Genomic DNA, 16,689 nt, shown 5'->3' with positions numbered 1-16,689 from the left:
ATTAGCTATTACCATATCCCATCCAAGTTTATTTCACTTCATTTCTTGTCATTCCAACCACACAAGTCAGATATACTTATATATATTTACATCATGCCCCGAGGAGCAATGTACGACGACGGCATCCCCCAAAGCGACAACGCCATCGTCAACACCGGCGTGTCGAAAGTGCATGGGTCATTTCCGGTAAAAACATCCCACCCCCCCCCAAACACATCTCATTACCCACCAGAAAGAACCCCCATCCATCTTTCTGTTTGTCCGTCTGCTTGAGACTTATGTTTAATGGTAATGGTTATGCTTGCTGCAAGGGCTCCGACGTCGACCGCTCCTGGAAAGCCGCCCAACTCCCCGAGGAGATGGGCACGGTGGGCCTGCACAGCGGGCAGGGGAGTCGCGGGTATCCGTACAAGGGGAGTGGGAAAGGAGGAAAAAAGAAGCCGCGGACGTTGGGGGAGAAGAAGGGGTTGGGGGGGCAGAAGGCTTGAAATATACCTATATATATGTGTCAGTGTGTGTGTGTGTCTGTTACTGAGGGGGAGAGTTTCTCTGGAAGGTAGTTATTTACATTAGGGTTAGAAGAGGGATGAACGAAGGAGTGAATGAATGAGAAAAAAATAATATATGGTTTTATTCATTGATTGATTAATTGATTGTCCCATCGAGTTGACTTAAATTGAATTGAATCGATATTAAAGAATTAGATCAAAGGGCTTATTAGTTCGAGTTTGTCAAAACTAGACATGTCTACAGACATACAAACAAGATACTATTTTGAAATTAGAAGGGAAGAAAAAATATTATTTATTTACCCTTGGATCAGGATTGTTCTCAAGTACATATTGTACACACTCTATTTGCTATCTTAATCTCGCATCAGTGTGATTAACAGAAAATATTGCTCGTCACAAAGGAAATGTCTATTCACTCTAGGCTGGCTGGCTGACAGGCAACGGAATTAAAAATATATAAAACGAGAGAAGGAGAAGCCCACTGTAACAGAGGCAGCGGCAGTGGTATTGAAATTGAAAATTAAACATATACACATCTAAAAAGTCGACAAAGAAAAAAAGAAATAAAAAAAATAAATAAAATAAATAGTCAGGACGCTGTGCATGCCTAAATATAGCTAGCACAGCTGAGCGATGTATATGAGCATCATGAACCCGCCTTTTCAGTCTCTGGCGACGACGACGACCCGTTCGGCTCCGGCGTAATCGTCTTGGCCTTGACCACCTGAATCAGGTGCTCGCCCAAGTCCCCAGACCCGTCGATCTTGCAGATCTTCGAGTTGAAGAATTCAACGTCGGCCAGCATCCTACCGTAGTCAGCGTGCTATCCTAAGCAGAAGACGCAAACTGTCAACTCACCTCTGTCTCCCCGTTTCCGTCTTGACCGTCGCCTCCTGAAACGCCTTGGTCCACTGCTCCTTGTAGTTGCTAAAAACCGGATTCATAATCATCATTACCGTCATTTCAGGGAAATGCCTGGCCAGGACCCGATGCAGCGTCGCCGTCTCCTTCGTCAACGTCTCCATGTACCCGCTCGTGCCGGCCTCCTTCGTGTCCCAGTCGATCTTCTTCATCGCAGCGACATGGCTCGCCGACCGAGAGCTCATAATGTCCACCAGCTTCTCATGGATGCCATTCTGGTGCTCCTGGCAGAGCCGTTTGACCTTGTCGAATTCGGCAATCAGCTGGCTCGACGACGAATGCCGGCGCACAAATTCACGCACATACGGTATCAATGCGATGATGAAGCTCAGAGCCTGCGACGACAGCGCCAGATGCTTGGTGGTGATGTTTTTCAACCCTGCGCTTCTCGTGGCCCCCGCACCAAGAATTAGCTGTGACGAGCGTGAGTTGAAGAGTTTTAGACACTCCACGAGATTGGACCCGATCTCTTGCGCCATACTAGGGATGTTGGCCGTGAGACACTCAAACTCTTCAATGCTCTTCATAATCGTCAAAGCTGATTCTGGCAGGATGTATCGCTGCTCGTCAAACGTGGCCGTTCTGACCTTGTCTTTGCCAGAGCCGTTGATCGCCGTGCCGTTTTCTGGCGCAGCCTCCTCCGGTATATCTTCTGGCCGTAACCAGATCTTCGAGGCCTGCAGCCACGCATCAACGTCTGCCGTACTCGCGCGAAGGATCCTGGAAAGTGTACGGTTTTCTCCGTCGCCAAAGTCTTTGGCGTCCCATTTATCCGAATCCATGACCTCCACGATGCGATGGCGCTGGTTGTCGCTAAACCTGACAATAAAGTCTCGGATCTGATTATCAACCACCGTCTTCAGCGCGGTGCCGCTCCGACCAGAAATCGCCTCGCATTCATCGGCGAAGAGCCGGTTGAGACTAAAGTACTTCAGGAAATCTTCCAGAGGAAGGTGTGAAGTCTGCTCCGACCGCACCTTGAGAACCTTGACGATCTGAGACTGGACAATATCGACAGCCTGACCCAGCAGACTAGACATGTCCAGCACTTGAAGGATCTCCTCCTGGGCGGCGACGACATCTGCAGCCCTTCCTTTCTTTGTCGACTCTACCACATCATCCAAGCTTTGCGGTTCTGGACTTCGCGGTGGCGATCGGACGCCCGACTGAGCTCCAAGACCGCTGGTAATGTCCAGAAGAACCTTGACCTGGACGCTGAGTCTCCTCAGACATTCACTGACACCCGTATATATTTGCTTCAGCATATCATACGCATCGCCAGGCTCCAGCGCCCGTAGATTCCGTGCGAGGATTGACGACTTCTCCTGCTGGCTCAACTGTCGCCCGCCATGCGTAGACGCAGACACCATCGACTCATTGTCATCGTCACTTGAGTTGGGAAGATGTCTGCGAATCAGCCCTTTCATCTCCCGCAGTACCGCGTTCTTGAAGGAAGTCGCTGCAGGCATCGTGTAGTGAGCTCTACCCAGACCCATGAGCTCCACATGCAGTCTGGATCTCAGCTGATCATCAAAAGACATGTATGCAGGAGAGACTGATGGCGGCCGCTGGCCACCCCGGACCCGATGGAAGGACATTCCCCAGCGCTGTAGCGTCACGTCCGGGGAGACACTGCTGACGTGTCGTCGCAAATCGCCCAACAAGGCGTCCAAAAATCTGCTTTCATAGCCCATCCCAATTCGTTGTCGGAGCTTCGCGAGGTCCTCAGAAGCTCCTTGCAAGGCCTTCAGGCCCCTCAAGTCGATATTCTGCCTCTGCTCCTCTTGTGCAGAATCGTCTTTACCTCGCCGTCTGGAAACCTGTTCCCCGGCCATCAGCCTCTCCACCTCGTCCAACGCCTCCATAGCCTCCTCAATTTCTCCCTTTTCCACCAGTTCTTCGCAGTCAGCCACAGACTCTACCACTTCATGTAATTGAGCCACTGCATCGGCCAACTTCCGAACGTTCTCCCTGCGGCGGCGCAGATTGACTACTTTGAGCCCACCCATGGCCATCTCCTTGTCAATCTTATGAAGATCCTTCCGCAGGGCCTGTATCCTTTTAACGGAATCGGCAGCCTCTGCGTGGAGTTCGCGTAGTGACCCCAGGGCAGTGAAAAAGGACTTGGAGGCGGTCGAAATCGATGAGATGAGATGGATTTCTACCGTATCCATATACCAAGAGAGCTTCTCTTGGAGAATCGCATTCGTTGCTAGCGCCTTTCTGCCAGTACTGGCTGGCTCCACCGTTTCTCCATTGGCAGTCTTCTCCTGAGCTGGCGGCCTCGATGGTTGTCGGACCACTTCAGACCTTTCGGAGACAACATCAAAGGTGCGCGGATTCTCTAGATGGAAGTCTTCCTCAAAGTATACATTGGGAATGGTCGAGAGAGGAGCCACGATTTGAGGGGCCCTTCCCCGTCCGCCATAGGGTCGTCTTCCCCGCGCATCAAATGGTGAAGTGGCGCGAGAGCTCGCGGACATTCCAGAATAACGCCGTTCATGTCGCTCCCGTGAATGCGCTTTCAAGGTCTCGAACTCATCGGTCTTGACGATGCCTGCCTTACTGCCTCGTACCAACTGAGAATCGCCCTCCTCGCCGCCTTCTTTCGCGCGTTGGAAGGCATCGTACAACGATCCAACTTGACTGAGATACTGCTGAAACGCCTTCGATTCCACACGCGGTATGTTCGTCAGCGTCACCGGAGGAATGTCTTTGGTAGATGGCGGCTTATATCCACTCGAGGGCACTGCAGTGTGGGGAACGAGACCGGTTCGGACGATAGGAGGTTGAAGCAAGGTAGAGATGGCTAGATAGAGAAAAATATTAGCATCCTAAAGTCGTCTTTTCCCAGTTCATGTTCAGGTCTGCACGAACCATTCTGACCTGACTCGGCTATTGATCCATGATGCTGGGAAGTGTCAAGGATCCCGCCAATGCTGACAATCGAACTCGCGGTGGACGACCGCCGGGGAAGATACCGCTGGGACGGAGCCGAACGGGGGGATTCATGCTGCGTGAACGAATACTGCGAGATGGACGGGGTGGAGGTGGCTGAGGCCAAACTGTCGATCGACTTCCGCGGGCTTGCACTGCTCATCTCGTTCGAGGAGGCCGGCGCCTACGAGCAGGTCATCCACCATGAAAGGAGCGAGTGTCTCCAGGGCGTTACCGGCACATTGCCCAGGGGACCACTCTGGTTGCCGCTATCTGGGATTCTGGAGTCTCCCAATACCTGTACTCCGTACAGATCTCCGGCGAAAGGCAGTAAGGGTCGAAGGTGCCGTGCAGTTGAAGCTCCCAACAACGTGAAGCGCAGCCACCTGCTACATGACAGCGCGCCCGATCGGGTAAGGCGTCCTTGGCCGCGCCCGCACTTTGCACCGAGTGCCTGACCGGGCCTCGGGACAACCCGTTCCGGACACATAAATAGCACAGCATTAGATCAGAGGATAATGGACGTTTACCATACGGAGAAGGCGTGCCATGCTGAAATACTCATCGAACGGGTATTATTCTAGTAACCACTATGAGCTGCATGCAATCCGAGAACGCCCAACACCAAATCCACCTGAATCTCTTGATCCCTCTTGTATAGAATCCTCCGATCGCTCGCTGCATGGTCGAAATCACTCCCAGTAGTAAGCCAATAGAATGATGACTCCGTAAAATATACATGATGTGAACGTCACCTCATCAGAAACGCAGACAAAGCAAAACGAGGCATGTTCTACACTCCATTCCTGTAGACCTGCGAACCTCCTGACCGGATCTGGATTGTCTCTCTGCGTTGCAGCACCAGCAGTGCTCGGTTCAGGGCCTGCTCGCTATACCCTCTGCCGTCGACGAACTCGCGGCGTAGAGTTGCCAGGCTGGTACTCCAGCCGATCGGAAGACGACGCTTCAACTCGTCCTCAACCTTGCTCGCCTCCTCCATGAGCTCTTTGCTTCCTTGGGCTTCACCCTGAGTCACAGCATCCATCGTCGACGCGAGGAAAAGCCGGATCGCCTCGTCGACATGAGCTTCAGTGGCGACGGGTGACAAGCTCAATTTGGCAAGAGCCTCCGTAATCCGAATGATAGCCTCCAGTTGGCGCACAGTGATCGGGATTGATGAACGGGCGTTCGCGTCAAGTTCAGCGCGGTGGACTTGTTTGCGAATTGACACAAAATGCGACGACAGCTTCTCTGCTGCTTCTGGGGAAAGCTGAGGGGCACAGCGTCTAGAGAACTCGTTAGCTTCACGAAGAGGCAAAAAGTAGGGAGCAAAAGCGTCAACGTACGATCTGCAGTAGCTAATATACCGTTTCATTTTCTCGACGGGGATCTCCGCTTCAACGTGCTCCTCCACACCTTTTCCACCCATATGAATGCCCATGACATGGCGTGCTATCCGCTCATCGCGACTTCGCTCATGGTCGTCTCGCACAATGAAGATCATATCAAAACGAGACAGGATAGTTGTCTGGAAATCGATGTTCTCGCCAGGTGTCTTCAGATCGTCGTAACGGCCAAAGATCGGGTTGGCAGCTGCAAGAACCGAGGTCCTCGCATTGAGAATTGTTGTAATACCAGCCTTGGCGATGGAGATGGTTTGCTGCTCCATGGCTTCGTGAATGGCCACCCGATCTTCGTCTCTCATCTTGTCGAACTCATCGATACAGACAACTCCTCCATCAGCAAGGACCATCGCACCTCCTTCAAGATAAAACTCGCGGGTAGTGGGGTCTCGCTGGACAGAAGCCGTCAGACCGGCCGCTGACGAACCCTTGCCCGACGTGTAGATGGCGATGGGAGCCACCTTTTCCACAAATTTCAGCAGCTGGGACTTGGCAGTACCGGGATCTCCCAGTAACAGGACGTTAATGTCTCCACGAAGCTTCATGCCGTCCGGAAGAATCTTCTTCGAGCCGCCCATGAGCAGACACACAATGGCCTTTTTGATATCCAGGTTGCCATAAATCGAAGGCGCAATGCTTCGGGCGAGAGCTTCATACAAATCAGGTCTGCGGCTCATCTCTAAAAACTCCTGCTCCTCCTCTTCCGTGAAGATCGCCGCGCCCTTAGCGTTGTGATCAACATCGGTACTGATTCCCACAGCCCGCAGATAGGGATTGCGGAGGGCGACAGCATTGCCTTTCCCACCACCCTTGGACTGATAAATCGAGAAGATACCCATTACCGTGCACCGCGTGCCAGGGACGACGCGGTTAGCAAGGTATCGGTCTGCAGAGATGAGAACATGACGCGGCAGTTCACCCACAGGCACCTGATCGGGAGCTTCCTGGAGCTTGAGCACCTGTTGGTCGACAAATTGACATTTCTCGTGCACGATCACATAGGGATCCAAAGGGCACTTCTCTTGCGGTTGTTCTCCGGGCTGAGGCCTGCGACCGCACTGTCTAGGCAACGAAAGACCAGCGAACCCGCTATCCACAGTGATATTTTCAGTGTACTCGCAGTTCTTGCACTTAATATTAACGACAGTGGCCTTTGAGGATATCGTCGATGCACCGATCACAATACCGGGGATTCGAACGAGATGAGAGATGTTTGTGGCGTTGAGGTCTCTGATGGAGATGTGAGATGCACTGGAATGAAGAAGTAGCTGGTGCGGAGGGAGGTCAATGTCTCTTTGAGAGGGATAGACGATGTGTTGCGTGCACTGCTTCAGAGCAGCTTCGAACTAAAAGAGATGTCCGCATAAGCATTACGATTCCATATCAAATATCACAATAAGAAAAAGCTCACCAGAGGAATGATCTCAGCCGGCTCCGTCGTGAGCTTGTGAGCGAGCTCCTCGTTATAGGAGATCAAGTGCGCAATGTCAACGTCGCAGTAATACTGCTTTACCAGGACATTTTGCCGAAGTTGATCTCTACACGGCCAGTAAGCAAGGATTCTTTTTTTTTCTTTTGCCATGTTCTCCGCCAGTTCATTTTTGCCGCTCACCTGTAAATGAACGCATTGTCGAGTTGGAAAGCAAGAATAAACTCCCGCAGGCGAGCCTGAATCTGCGTGCGGGATTCCTCGACACCATCCTGACTAGGAGCGAGGACGCTCAACGTATATGGTGTACGTCTGTCCATCTTTGCATTTGATACAAATGATGCCAAAGACAAGCTGTGGTCTTGGTGCTTGTTGTCGTTGTGCGGGGAAAGGCACGAAAAAAGCGTCGAGGTATCTCCCCTTGCGGTGTCGTTTCCACAAGGGAAGTCGGAGAGACGCGAAAGAAACGCGTCGCGCGTTTTACGCGTTAAGTGGTTTCCCTTTTGGTAGTCTCGTATCCACGTGATCTCAGATTATCAGCGGTCAGTTACTGACTTGACACCCTTTCTCCAATTGAAGAACAGGCATGTTACATAGTAGAACTAGGCTACTTGTGCGGAGTACTTCGTAGTCAGGCCAGGAGATCCGGAGCGCCACAGAATAAGCTGAATACATGAATTCAAAGGAACAAATGGAATTCTCCGTACAAAGTCCGACTCCTTGCCTCTTCTCTGGGAATGTTTGAAACAAGATGTCTCAATTATCTATAATCTCACACACGTACAAAGATCAATTGAATATTCTCACCGCTCTTTGGTCTGAGACAGTCAGATTTCAACCTGTCAGTTCCATGTAAGGAGTAGGCAGAAGAAGATTTCGAATGCCAATACGGAGTACATACTCCTGAGGTCCATACAGAGCACTCTGTATTTTACGGTCTGATATGATTCCCCACCCGCGATAAAAAGGTTGTTGGCCTGTTAATGAGACTCGATATACTTCGTACTACGTATGATGAAGCTCACGTCCAAATTATTCGATCCACTTCACTTTTCCAACCTTTTTGTCTATGGACGGAGCCTGGTGTAATTAAAGACAGGGCGTAAGGAGTATTTACAGGTCGCAGGCAATAGATTTAGTCCAGAATAATGAGAATGATTTCGAATCAGACAGCCTTCTTCTATTAATAGAGTATTGATTTTGCTCGATACTCGATACGACGTCGGTCGGCATGCCGCCGCCCACACGTCCAGCCGAGCGTCCCTAAGCTGCCCCACGCAGCCAATGATGTCGGCGGGGTGCGGGAAACTTATCGTCAGACAAGAGAAACGTAATAGACTTTTCACATAATTCCCAGCTTTCATTCAGTTCGAAGTAACAAAAATTTACATCGTGACCACGGTTTGCATCTCCTCACCCATCAAGCGACAGAGGAATTCGAATTGACGGACTTGCAAGTCGGGCGAACGAGCCTGGGGGAGACGTCTAAGTTTCTGATATCTTCTCTTGGGGTCATTACTCTTGCTTTTGTTCTTTTGAAGTTTGCGTACTTCCAGGTCTACATCTACTGATATCCAAAAAGCATGGCTCCCTTGATTCGAGTCATTGGCTCTCTCAATGTCGACATGGTCTCTGTGACCCCGCGCTTCCCCGGCCCGGGAGAGACCATAACCGCGACATCCTTTATGACAAGCGCAGGAGGAAAAGGTGCGAACCAGGCTGTCGCATGTGGACGGCTGTCCCGATCGCGACCCTCGTCCACATCGTCCTCGTCATCAGCGAGCCCGGTCAAGGTCGAGATGGTTGGCGCGGTAGGTGGACGCGATGGGCACTTTCAGACTCTCCTGCGGCCGACTCTGGAGAGTTCAGGGTTGGACACGTCGCGGATCAGAACCATCGAGGATGCCTACACAGGCGTTGCTGTAATTGTGGTAGACTCCTCTGCAGGCGGCGAGAACCGCATTTTCTTTTCACCAGGGGCGAATTACTCCGGTATGCAACCGATCCCCGAAGTACTAGGGACGGGTCTGGCAGCACCGGTCCCTGATATCATCGTCATGCAGGGAGAGATCCCTGTTGACACCGTGATTGGAATTCTAAGAGAGATTCGGGCATTCAAAGAGAAGAACCGACGTGACGGGAAGAAGGGGATCGAGGCAGGTCCCGAAGTCATATTCAATCCAGCACCCGCTCCGCCGGGCGGACTACCAGAAGACGTATACGCAACGGTCGACCACTTAATCATGAACGAGAGTGAGGCCGAATTGATGACGCCCAAGACAGAGCAACTTCTACGTGTCGTGCCAGAGGCAGCCGGAGAAAGCGATAGGGAAAAGGTAGCTCGGTATTTCCACAAACTAGGGGTCACCTATGTTGTCATCACCCTGGGGGCAAAAGGTGTTTGGTACAGTGCCACCGACGCGGGTACGTCTGGCCCAGCCGACGGCGTCACCAGGTTCGTCAACGAGATTCCTGCTGCCAAAGTCGAAAAAGTTCTCGACACCACGGCAGCCGGGGACACATTTGTAGGCGGATACGCGGTGCACATCGCGCGGTGGCGGGAGCATCGTCGAGCGCAGGGCAAGTCGGGTCAGGATCTTGCGGGCGACGACAAGAAGGAGCGCTATCAGAACATTATAGATGAGGCCATGAAACGCGCCACGCGAGCTGCTGCACGCTGCGTGGAGAGGGCGGGCGCGATGGACAGCATTCCGTGGGAAGACGAGATTTGAAACAAGCGCGAGATCAACTAGTACGAAAATGCCGTACTGTACAGTACAATTCTTGTGTTCGTTGTGAGATCCTAAGCACTGTACATACATACATAAGGAACTCGAATTCATCGAGTCTGAATGGAAAAAGGGATGAAGGGTTCCGGTCATTGAGTTAGGTAGCTACTGGACATCACATGAGCATGGCCCCAATTTGTGGTTGACTGGAAAAGCGAGAGACGCCTCAGCGCTTATTTACCAGGGATAGAGATTCAGTCTCTCGAATGGCCTGCTCTTGCCCGCCAACTGCACACTGCACGGGAGACAACAACCAACTTAATGAGAGGTTTCATCAAAATCCTCGCATTGCCAGTAGAAAGACCTACGGTAGACCATGACTCGCGGATGAAGCACCGCGTGAGGGGCAGAGCGTATATCGAACTGCGTGTCCACGCGGGGCCGTACGAGGGATTAGCACCAGGTCGCAGGAGAAACCATGACAACAGCGAGCTTGGATCAGCCGAAACTGAGACTAGGAGAGGCCGGAGCGTAGTAACTACTAAGAGGCAATAATATTAATAGTATATCAGACAGCCAAGAAGGACAGAGCGCATCCTGCATGACGGAGAAATCCCCATCGAGGATAGCGGTACGGTATCGATCGCGTAACGACGATACGACGCGTGGGCGACGGACGTGCGGTGGCGCGGTGTGGCAGGTACCCTGCCGCCGGATGGCGCAGGCGGAGTACTTCTGCGCTGCTGCCGCGCGTCGGGTACGCGGCTGTAAGGGCGCGGTAACGATTCCACCGCGGCGTGTCGTGACTCTGCCGGCTGCAGGACGCCCAAACAAAGCGATTCGCATGATCAGCCAACATTAATTAACAAGGCTATCTGAGATAAACATCCGTAGTCTACGGGCACTCCGCAAGAATTGCCGCTGATCTCATCCTCTGCCGGTCTTCCCTAGCTAGTAGTTACCTCTTTTTTAACCCTAGATCTGATAATAATCAACCTAGTAGTCGACTACCGAGACATGCAGACCCGCGGTGGAGCGCGCTTGGAAGCAACCAGCGACGCGCCTTTGCAAGCTTCTGATGTGTGTAGAAAGGGGCTTTCGTCCAGCATCAACCTGGAAGGGCGTCCTGGACTAGTCTGTAGGCGCGGCGAGGGGGAGCGCTGTCGTCCAATTGCCCCCGGCGATGGTTGCGGCGCGCCTTGCTTTCGAACGCACAGCATTCTGCACGGCCCGCGAGCCTCAGCCAAACAACGACGCGCGCTCCTCCTCCAAGCATTCAGATCTTCGTGCCCTCGGCCACTGGCATTGTAGCATTCGCAGTCTCTGCGGCGTCAACCCGCGAAGAATCTCTGCTCGTCAGACGCACGCTAGTTGTTCCATTCAGCCATCATTCTGCCTCCTGCAGCGCTGTGGGTGGCAACGCATACTTCTCCGCGGTGGGATGGCTGACGGCCAAAAAGCCTCCGCTTGCATATACACCCCCGGCCGCCCACCTCATCGTCCTCTTTCTCGCTCACTGTGCTTCTTCTCTTCCTCGGGGTGTGTGGGATCACTTAGTCCTCTGGGTTGCTCTCGTCCTTCCTTTGCTGCACCGTTCTCGGGCTAATTGTGTATTCTTATCGCGTCAACATCTCAAGCTTGGCGGCCCTTACCATCTACACGTCGTCAAGGTCTATCAGCACTGAATATCCTGTACTTCCTAAAGAACGGAAGTGTCTGACTCCTTCGCTGGAGTCTGGCGAACTTGGGCGCTTCTATCTGTCCCGCTTTTTCCCTCCTATGCCCAGTACCTAATACCTTCGCTTGATTTGCCTGTAACTCTTATCTGCCAACTCGATCCCTTCCTCGACTCGCTTCGCTTTCGCATCAACTCCCTTCTTAACTCATTCGCTCTCTATCATCTGCCATCCCTCCGCATTCGTCTCCTACTTGACCAAGTCCTTCACCCCTATGTGATATTCGTCGCGCTTCCTTACCGCCCGTCCTACACCGCTAGTCACTGCATATCCACCGCCATCATAAAATGGCTACTTTGACTATGGCACCCACTGTGCGTCGGCCTTTTGCCAGCTTGGATGCTGCGCGTCTCCGCGCCTTGCAGAAAGCAAAGGAAAATTTCATGAATCAGCAAAATGGTATGACTGGCGCTTGATGTGCTGTTAGAGACACGTATCTCAGGACGCGTCTTCTGACTTGTACAGGTGCTGCTGCGATGTCTCAAAAGCGTTCTATTCCCTCTGACTCCGACTCGGAAAACGTGGATCCCACCACTCTCAAACAGAGTACAAAGCGGAAGCGTTCTTTTGAGGACGATGAGGATCTCTCCAAAGAGCCTCTTAAAACTCCCAAGACAAACCGTGTCGCATTGGCCCCGTCTGACTCCAAGGTCGCCGCCCATGGCACCTCAACTCCCCGGGCCAGCCGTACTTCCACTGCCCCGGTTACTCGCATTTGCAAGCCTGCCGGTCGTTCTCCTCCACCCAAGCCATGCAGAGGCTTTGGTCGCCGTTCTACCGGTGCTGTTACCCGGCCTGAGATTGCCAGCAAGCGTGCCGTCCATCGTGCGCCATTCTCTATCGCAACCGCCCTAGCGACTGAGAAGCCTAAGCGACACTCCCCTGCTAAGCCGGCCTCGTGGTTTTTTGACATCTACGTCGACACCGTGCAGGATGAGATGACCAATTCGATGCAACACTCTGCCTGTTTCCTCGACATCAGCAACGACGAAGGCAAAACCAAGACGGACAGCCGTGGAAAAGAGAATATCCCACCACACGAGCTTGGCATCACCATGCCCACCACGGGCCAGCAGACCACTACTGAGCCTACGACCAGAAAGAACCTGATGACCGATGAGCCTCGCACTCCTTTGGGAGAACTGAAGGCGTCAGATTACTATGGCGCCGGTTGCCATGCCCTCTCCTTCGTCGTCGTTGAGGACGATGAACCGGAGACTCTGAATGAGAAGCCGGCTTTTGCTCCGAACTTGGACTTCACCAATTCCACCTCGTCTTCTCAGTCAAAATCTCAGCCTCTCTGCGCGCCTGCCATCGCGTCTCTGGAGGTTAGTGCCCCTGTTGAGGCTAGCCAGACTGCTCCTGAGAAGACGAGGGCCACCGAGCCTTCTGACGCTGAAGTCGAGATCTGGGAGAGCGGTAGCGCTGCCGAGGAGGCGGCCCAAGCCGCTGCTGAAGGTGTCAAGACTACCAACCTCTTCGCCTCTGCTTGAACTAGATACTTTTCATACTGCTCTGGATTGGCGTTGGTATGGCTCGGTATGACAATCTCAATTCACGCGGTTAAGCAACGGCGCATGGCGGCTTTTTTTTTTTTCATTTGTCTCTCTCAGTCTAATAACCCTGCCTCATCTGACCACCTTGGGTGTCCGTGTTCTTGTCTTTGGTTTATCAATTTGCTGATCTTGTTTTGCAAAAATGGAATTGATTGGGGTTCTAGGCTTACGGTCTCGTGCATGCACTTTGTTCGGGCTTTTTTTTTAAGCTTGTTGATGGTTTTGTGTCAGCCGGTTTGATTCGAATCGGCGTTTCTGTCTTGGAGTACTGTTATCACTCACGTACCTGGGATGAGAATGAGTGCAATGGATGGATGTCACGGATGGAATGACTTGTTATGGGTGATGAGGTTATGTGTATGCATGTACATAGTCACGAGTTCGTTCTCGAATGGGATTTTTGGACACGCTAGGTATCATTATGAAAGCCCCTATTCTTTTCATCACCATAGTACAGAGTACACTCTGATTGATGATTGATCACGATGATGACAGTATAATCGTACTGTCAAACTTCGTCTTCGTCGTCTTCTTCTCCCTTCTCCAAGTCCATGTTTTCGGGATCTAATTCTTGGTCTTCATCATCATCTTCCTCTTCTTCCTCCTCCTCATCCTCCTCCTCTTCTTCTTCTTCCTCTTCTTCTTCCTCGTCTTCGTCCGCCATCATCTCCTCATCGCTGTTAGCTTCGTCCAGTTTCGGGCGTAATTGCTGCTGCTGCTGCTGCTGTGCTTCTTCAGCAGCGACAGCAGCAGCGATTTCCTCCCGTTCGATCGCCTCTTCTTCGCCTTCGCTTTCCTCCTCTTCTTCCACCAATCGCCGTGCCGCTTCGGCCTCGTCTTCGTCTTCCCATCGGACCTCTTTGGCTTCTGCTGCTGCTGCTGCCGCTGCGGCCGCCGTATCATCAGTGCCTGCTATCTCGACGGCTGTTGCGGTGGGTGTGTGCGGCTGGTTCCGGGCGGTGCGCTGCCGATGGTCCATCCCCGCAGCCTTCCAATTCGGCGCGCCTTTGATCGTGGCTCGCACTTCGGTCGCCAGCTGCATCTCCCGCGAGGTTGCGGTTTCCGGGTCCAGGTGGAAAGCGGCCAGGTTGTCGTCGGCATCGGCGTGGTCCGGGAAAGAGAGGATGCGCATAAACTCCGAGTCGTCGGGGACGCGGTTCTGTTGCGTCATGGCGTGGATTTTGGCGCGGATGATTGTCCGCGCTTTGGCCAGCGTGCCGTTGCCGTACCAGCCGTCGCAGATCCAGTCGCACGTCGACCGGAGGAAGTTTGGTGGTGGATTCTCGGGCATGAGGATCTGCCGCAGTATAGGGTCGACGAGGTCGCAGACCATCCAGATCTTGCCGTCAAGTGGCAGGGGTGGCTTTCCCGTAAACAGGTGCGTATTACTGGTGCCGTCTTTGGATGGGTCATTGACGGTTTCCGACGGCCGAGGGAGCGTATGTCGCCGTCCTCCGCCGCCGTCGCGCGCGAGTTCGGGCTCCCGAGGAAGGATGCGGAATACGAACGTTTGATAGATCCGGTAATCCGGTGACGAGCGAGGGTCGTGGCCGAGCTTGACAATGGCGTCCCGCCAGGGCCCCGAACGGAAGATGTATCCGACGTAGGCGATTGCATGACGCAGGCAATAGCGTTGCTCGTTGCTCTTGAGAGAGTTGCGCAGTCCGCGGCGGGTCCACGCTGGACGCTCAGCGAAGAGGGCCTCAAGGGCCGCAATGGTCTCCTGGAGAGTCTTGTCGAGTGACGATATAGGAGGGCAGTTTTCCCGTGGCTTGGAAGGCACAACTGGAATATCGTATGGAACGAGGTGGGTGAGAACTTTGCTGCTCTGTTGGGTGTTGACAGTCGTTATTTTCCCAGTCGTGTCAACTGACTGCTTGACCGTAGGGTTTTGGCGGTACCTAGGGAACGTCAGTGAAGATCAATGAAAACTAAAATGAATCTCGACATACGTGTACTGGAACGGAACATCTCCAACACTAAATGAGGGTGGTGGTATGATATCCACGTTGCGAACCTCTCCTTTGCTCATACTGATGTCAAACCCCTTCATCTTCTCAACTGCGCATTGGATGATGGTCAGTAAGGCTATTTTTCATCAGGAACTTTCATGGAAACTCATACAGTCAAATGGCAGAATGTGCTCTCGGAATTTCTGCGTAAATGGGCTCGACGCGGTTGAGAATACGAAATCCGGAATGCCTAGAGGGATATATCTGATCAGCTTCTAATTCTTCTGCTGTCAACAGAAAGATGCATACCGCGAAAAACATGAGTCCGTTCCACACGGCCAACTGGCTCGATGGTGTATTTCCCAACATTGTCACGAAGACTGCGTAATAATGTTTTTGCATCTCTCCTCTCAGTCTCGGTATGCCCCGAGACTGGTCTGCAATCCGTGAAAGGTTCATCAGAACCCCTTTTGCGCTTCCGTCCGGTCCATTTGGGAACCGTCACCCGGAGCAAGATATTATTTGACAGGCTGCTGGTTGATTGCAGCGGCCTGGACAGGGGATCCTCTGGACGGAGAGATAGATTTGCTGGAGTATCAGGTTTGGGGGGAGTTCAGAATCTGATAGAAAGCTGGTCAGATTCCTAGAACCGAACAACAGATTTATCACCCTACCTTGGCGATGCCATCGTTGCCATGAAGCGTAGCAATTGCTCTATCGACGTTTTTGACAACACCTGGATGTTCGACACCAACAATCTGCCGTGGAGGAATTGAATAGAACGGTGCGGTCCTATCTCCATGTCTGTCGGCCATGATGAGACGAGTGCAAATGCGAGAGAAGGGAGAGCGACCAGCTGAAATGACCTGGACAAAATTCAACACAATCTATTATAAAATCGGGTGGTGGTGGCCTGCATGTGGTGGGTGAGAGATATGGTATGAGTTTTTCCAAATATATATCTCCCACAGTTCTCCGAATTGAACTGAAGCACCATTCATTGATGCGACTAGTCAAGAATTTCCACCTGAATCGAGCACCATCAACTGAGCTCTATTTACAGGTACATATTAGGCATCTTTCAAGTAAGTACTGCATTGTTTGGAGCTTCTGTCGTTTTTGCCGGGCAAAGACAAGAATGGTTGGTTGGTCAGGTGACTGCGATGTTCCGTCATTCTCAGTCTTCACTCCACCAGGAGACAAGTGAATCAAGGCCATTCACTCATTGGCCTACAGCCACAGGGGGCCTCGAGTAGGACAATGTTCATGAAATTCCTGCAGACTGATGAGATTTTTCTCAGCAAGAAAATACTATTGAAGCTGCATGGCAATAGCCTCACAAACGAAAAAAAAATACGAGATGGATAAACTGCCGCGATATGGGGAGTTCCTTGGCACCCCTATTGGGCCCTGAACCCCCGTCGCGGTCCCTAGCTAGTTATACCCAAAGAATCAGTAGGGCTCCTCCAACGGATTATTAGTTAGGGGCGGGCGGCTTCTCCCACTGGCATCTC

At 52.3% G+C, this 16,689-nt stretch overlaps 5 protein-coding genes across 5 annotated transcripts; 2 read left to right on the top strand and 3 right to left on the bottom strand.

Annotated features, from left to right (window-relative positions):
- Positions 1 to 1,158: 1,158 nt before the first annotated feature.
- Positions 1,159 to 4,533, bottom strand: T310_5444 (GARP complex component (Vps54); the record flags this gene model as incomplete). The annotated part of the gene is made up of 3 exons (XM_013471706.1): positions 1,159 to 1,318; positions 1,371 to 4,242; positions 4,311 to 4,533. 3 exons carry the CDS (start codon positions 4,531 to 4,533, stop codon positions 1,159 to 1,161), a joined length of 3,255 nt encoding a protein of 1,084 aa, XP_013327160.1.
- Positions 4,534 to 5,163: 630 nt separating this feature from the next.
- T310_5443 (DNA replication licensing factor Mcm5) lies at positions 5,164 to 7,522 on the bottom strand (the record flags this gene model as incomplete). The annotated part of the gene is made up of 3 exons (XM_013471705.1): positions 5,164 to 7,119; positions 7,185 to 7,311; positions 7,386 to 7,522. The coding sequence occupies 3 exons, from the start codon at positions 7,520 to 7,522 to the stop codon at positions 5,164 to 5,166; spliced, it is 2,220 nt and encodes a 739-aa protein (XP_013327159.1).
- A 1,263-nt stretch (positions 7,523 to 8,785) lies between these two features.
- T310_5442 (Ribokinase) lies at positions 8,786 to 9,934 on the top strand (the record flags this gene model as incomplete). Its single annotated transcript, XM_013471704.1, has 1 exon — positions 8,786 to 9,934. The coding sequence occupies one exon, from the start codon at positions 8,786 to 8,788 to the stop codon at positions 9,932 to 9,934; it is 1,149 nt and encodes a 382-aa protein (XP_013327158.1).
- Positions 9,935 to 11,954: 2,020 nt separating this feature from the next.
- Positions 11,955 to 13,160, top strand: T310_5441 (uncharacterized protein; the record flags this gene model as incomplete). Its single annotated transcript, XM_013471703.1, has 2 exons — positions 11,955 to 12,066; positions 12,133 to 13,160. 2 exons carry the CDS (start codon positions 11,955 to 11,957, stop codon positions 13,158 to 13,160), a joined length of 1,140 nt encoding a protein of 379 aa, XP_013327157.1.
- A 571-nt stretch (positions 13,161 to 13,731) lies between these two features.
- On the bottom strand, positions 13,732 to 15,990 carry T310_5440 (RNA polymerase III transcription factor subunit; the record flags this gene model as incomplete). The annotated part of the gene is made up of 5 exons (XM_013471702.1): positions 13,732 to 15,124; positions 15,176 to 15,311; positions 15,348 to 15,425; positions 15,485 to 15,612; positions 15,845 to 15,990. 5 exons carry the CDS (start codon positions 15,988 to 15,990, stop codon positions 13,732 to 13,734), a joined length of 1,881 nt encoding a protein of 626 aa, XP_013327156.1.
- Between the last annotated feature and the right edge of the window lie 699 nt (positions 15,991 to 16,689).

The sequence above is a fragment of the Rasamsonia emersonii genome (genome assembly GCF_000968595.1).
Source record: "Rasamsonia emersonii CBS 393.64 chromosome Unknown ctg1118621760282, whole genome shotgun sequence".
Taxonomy (NCBI): domain Eukaryota; kingdom Fungi; phylum Ascomycota; class Eurotiomycetes; order Eurotiales; family Trichocomaceae; genus Rasamsonia; species Rasamsonia emersonii.
Note: the sequence above shows the minus strand (reverse complement) of the source record. Positions and strands in the feature narration are given on the sequence as shown.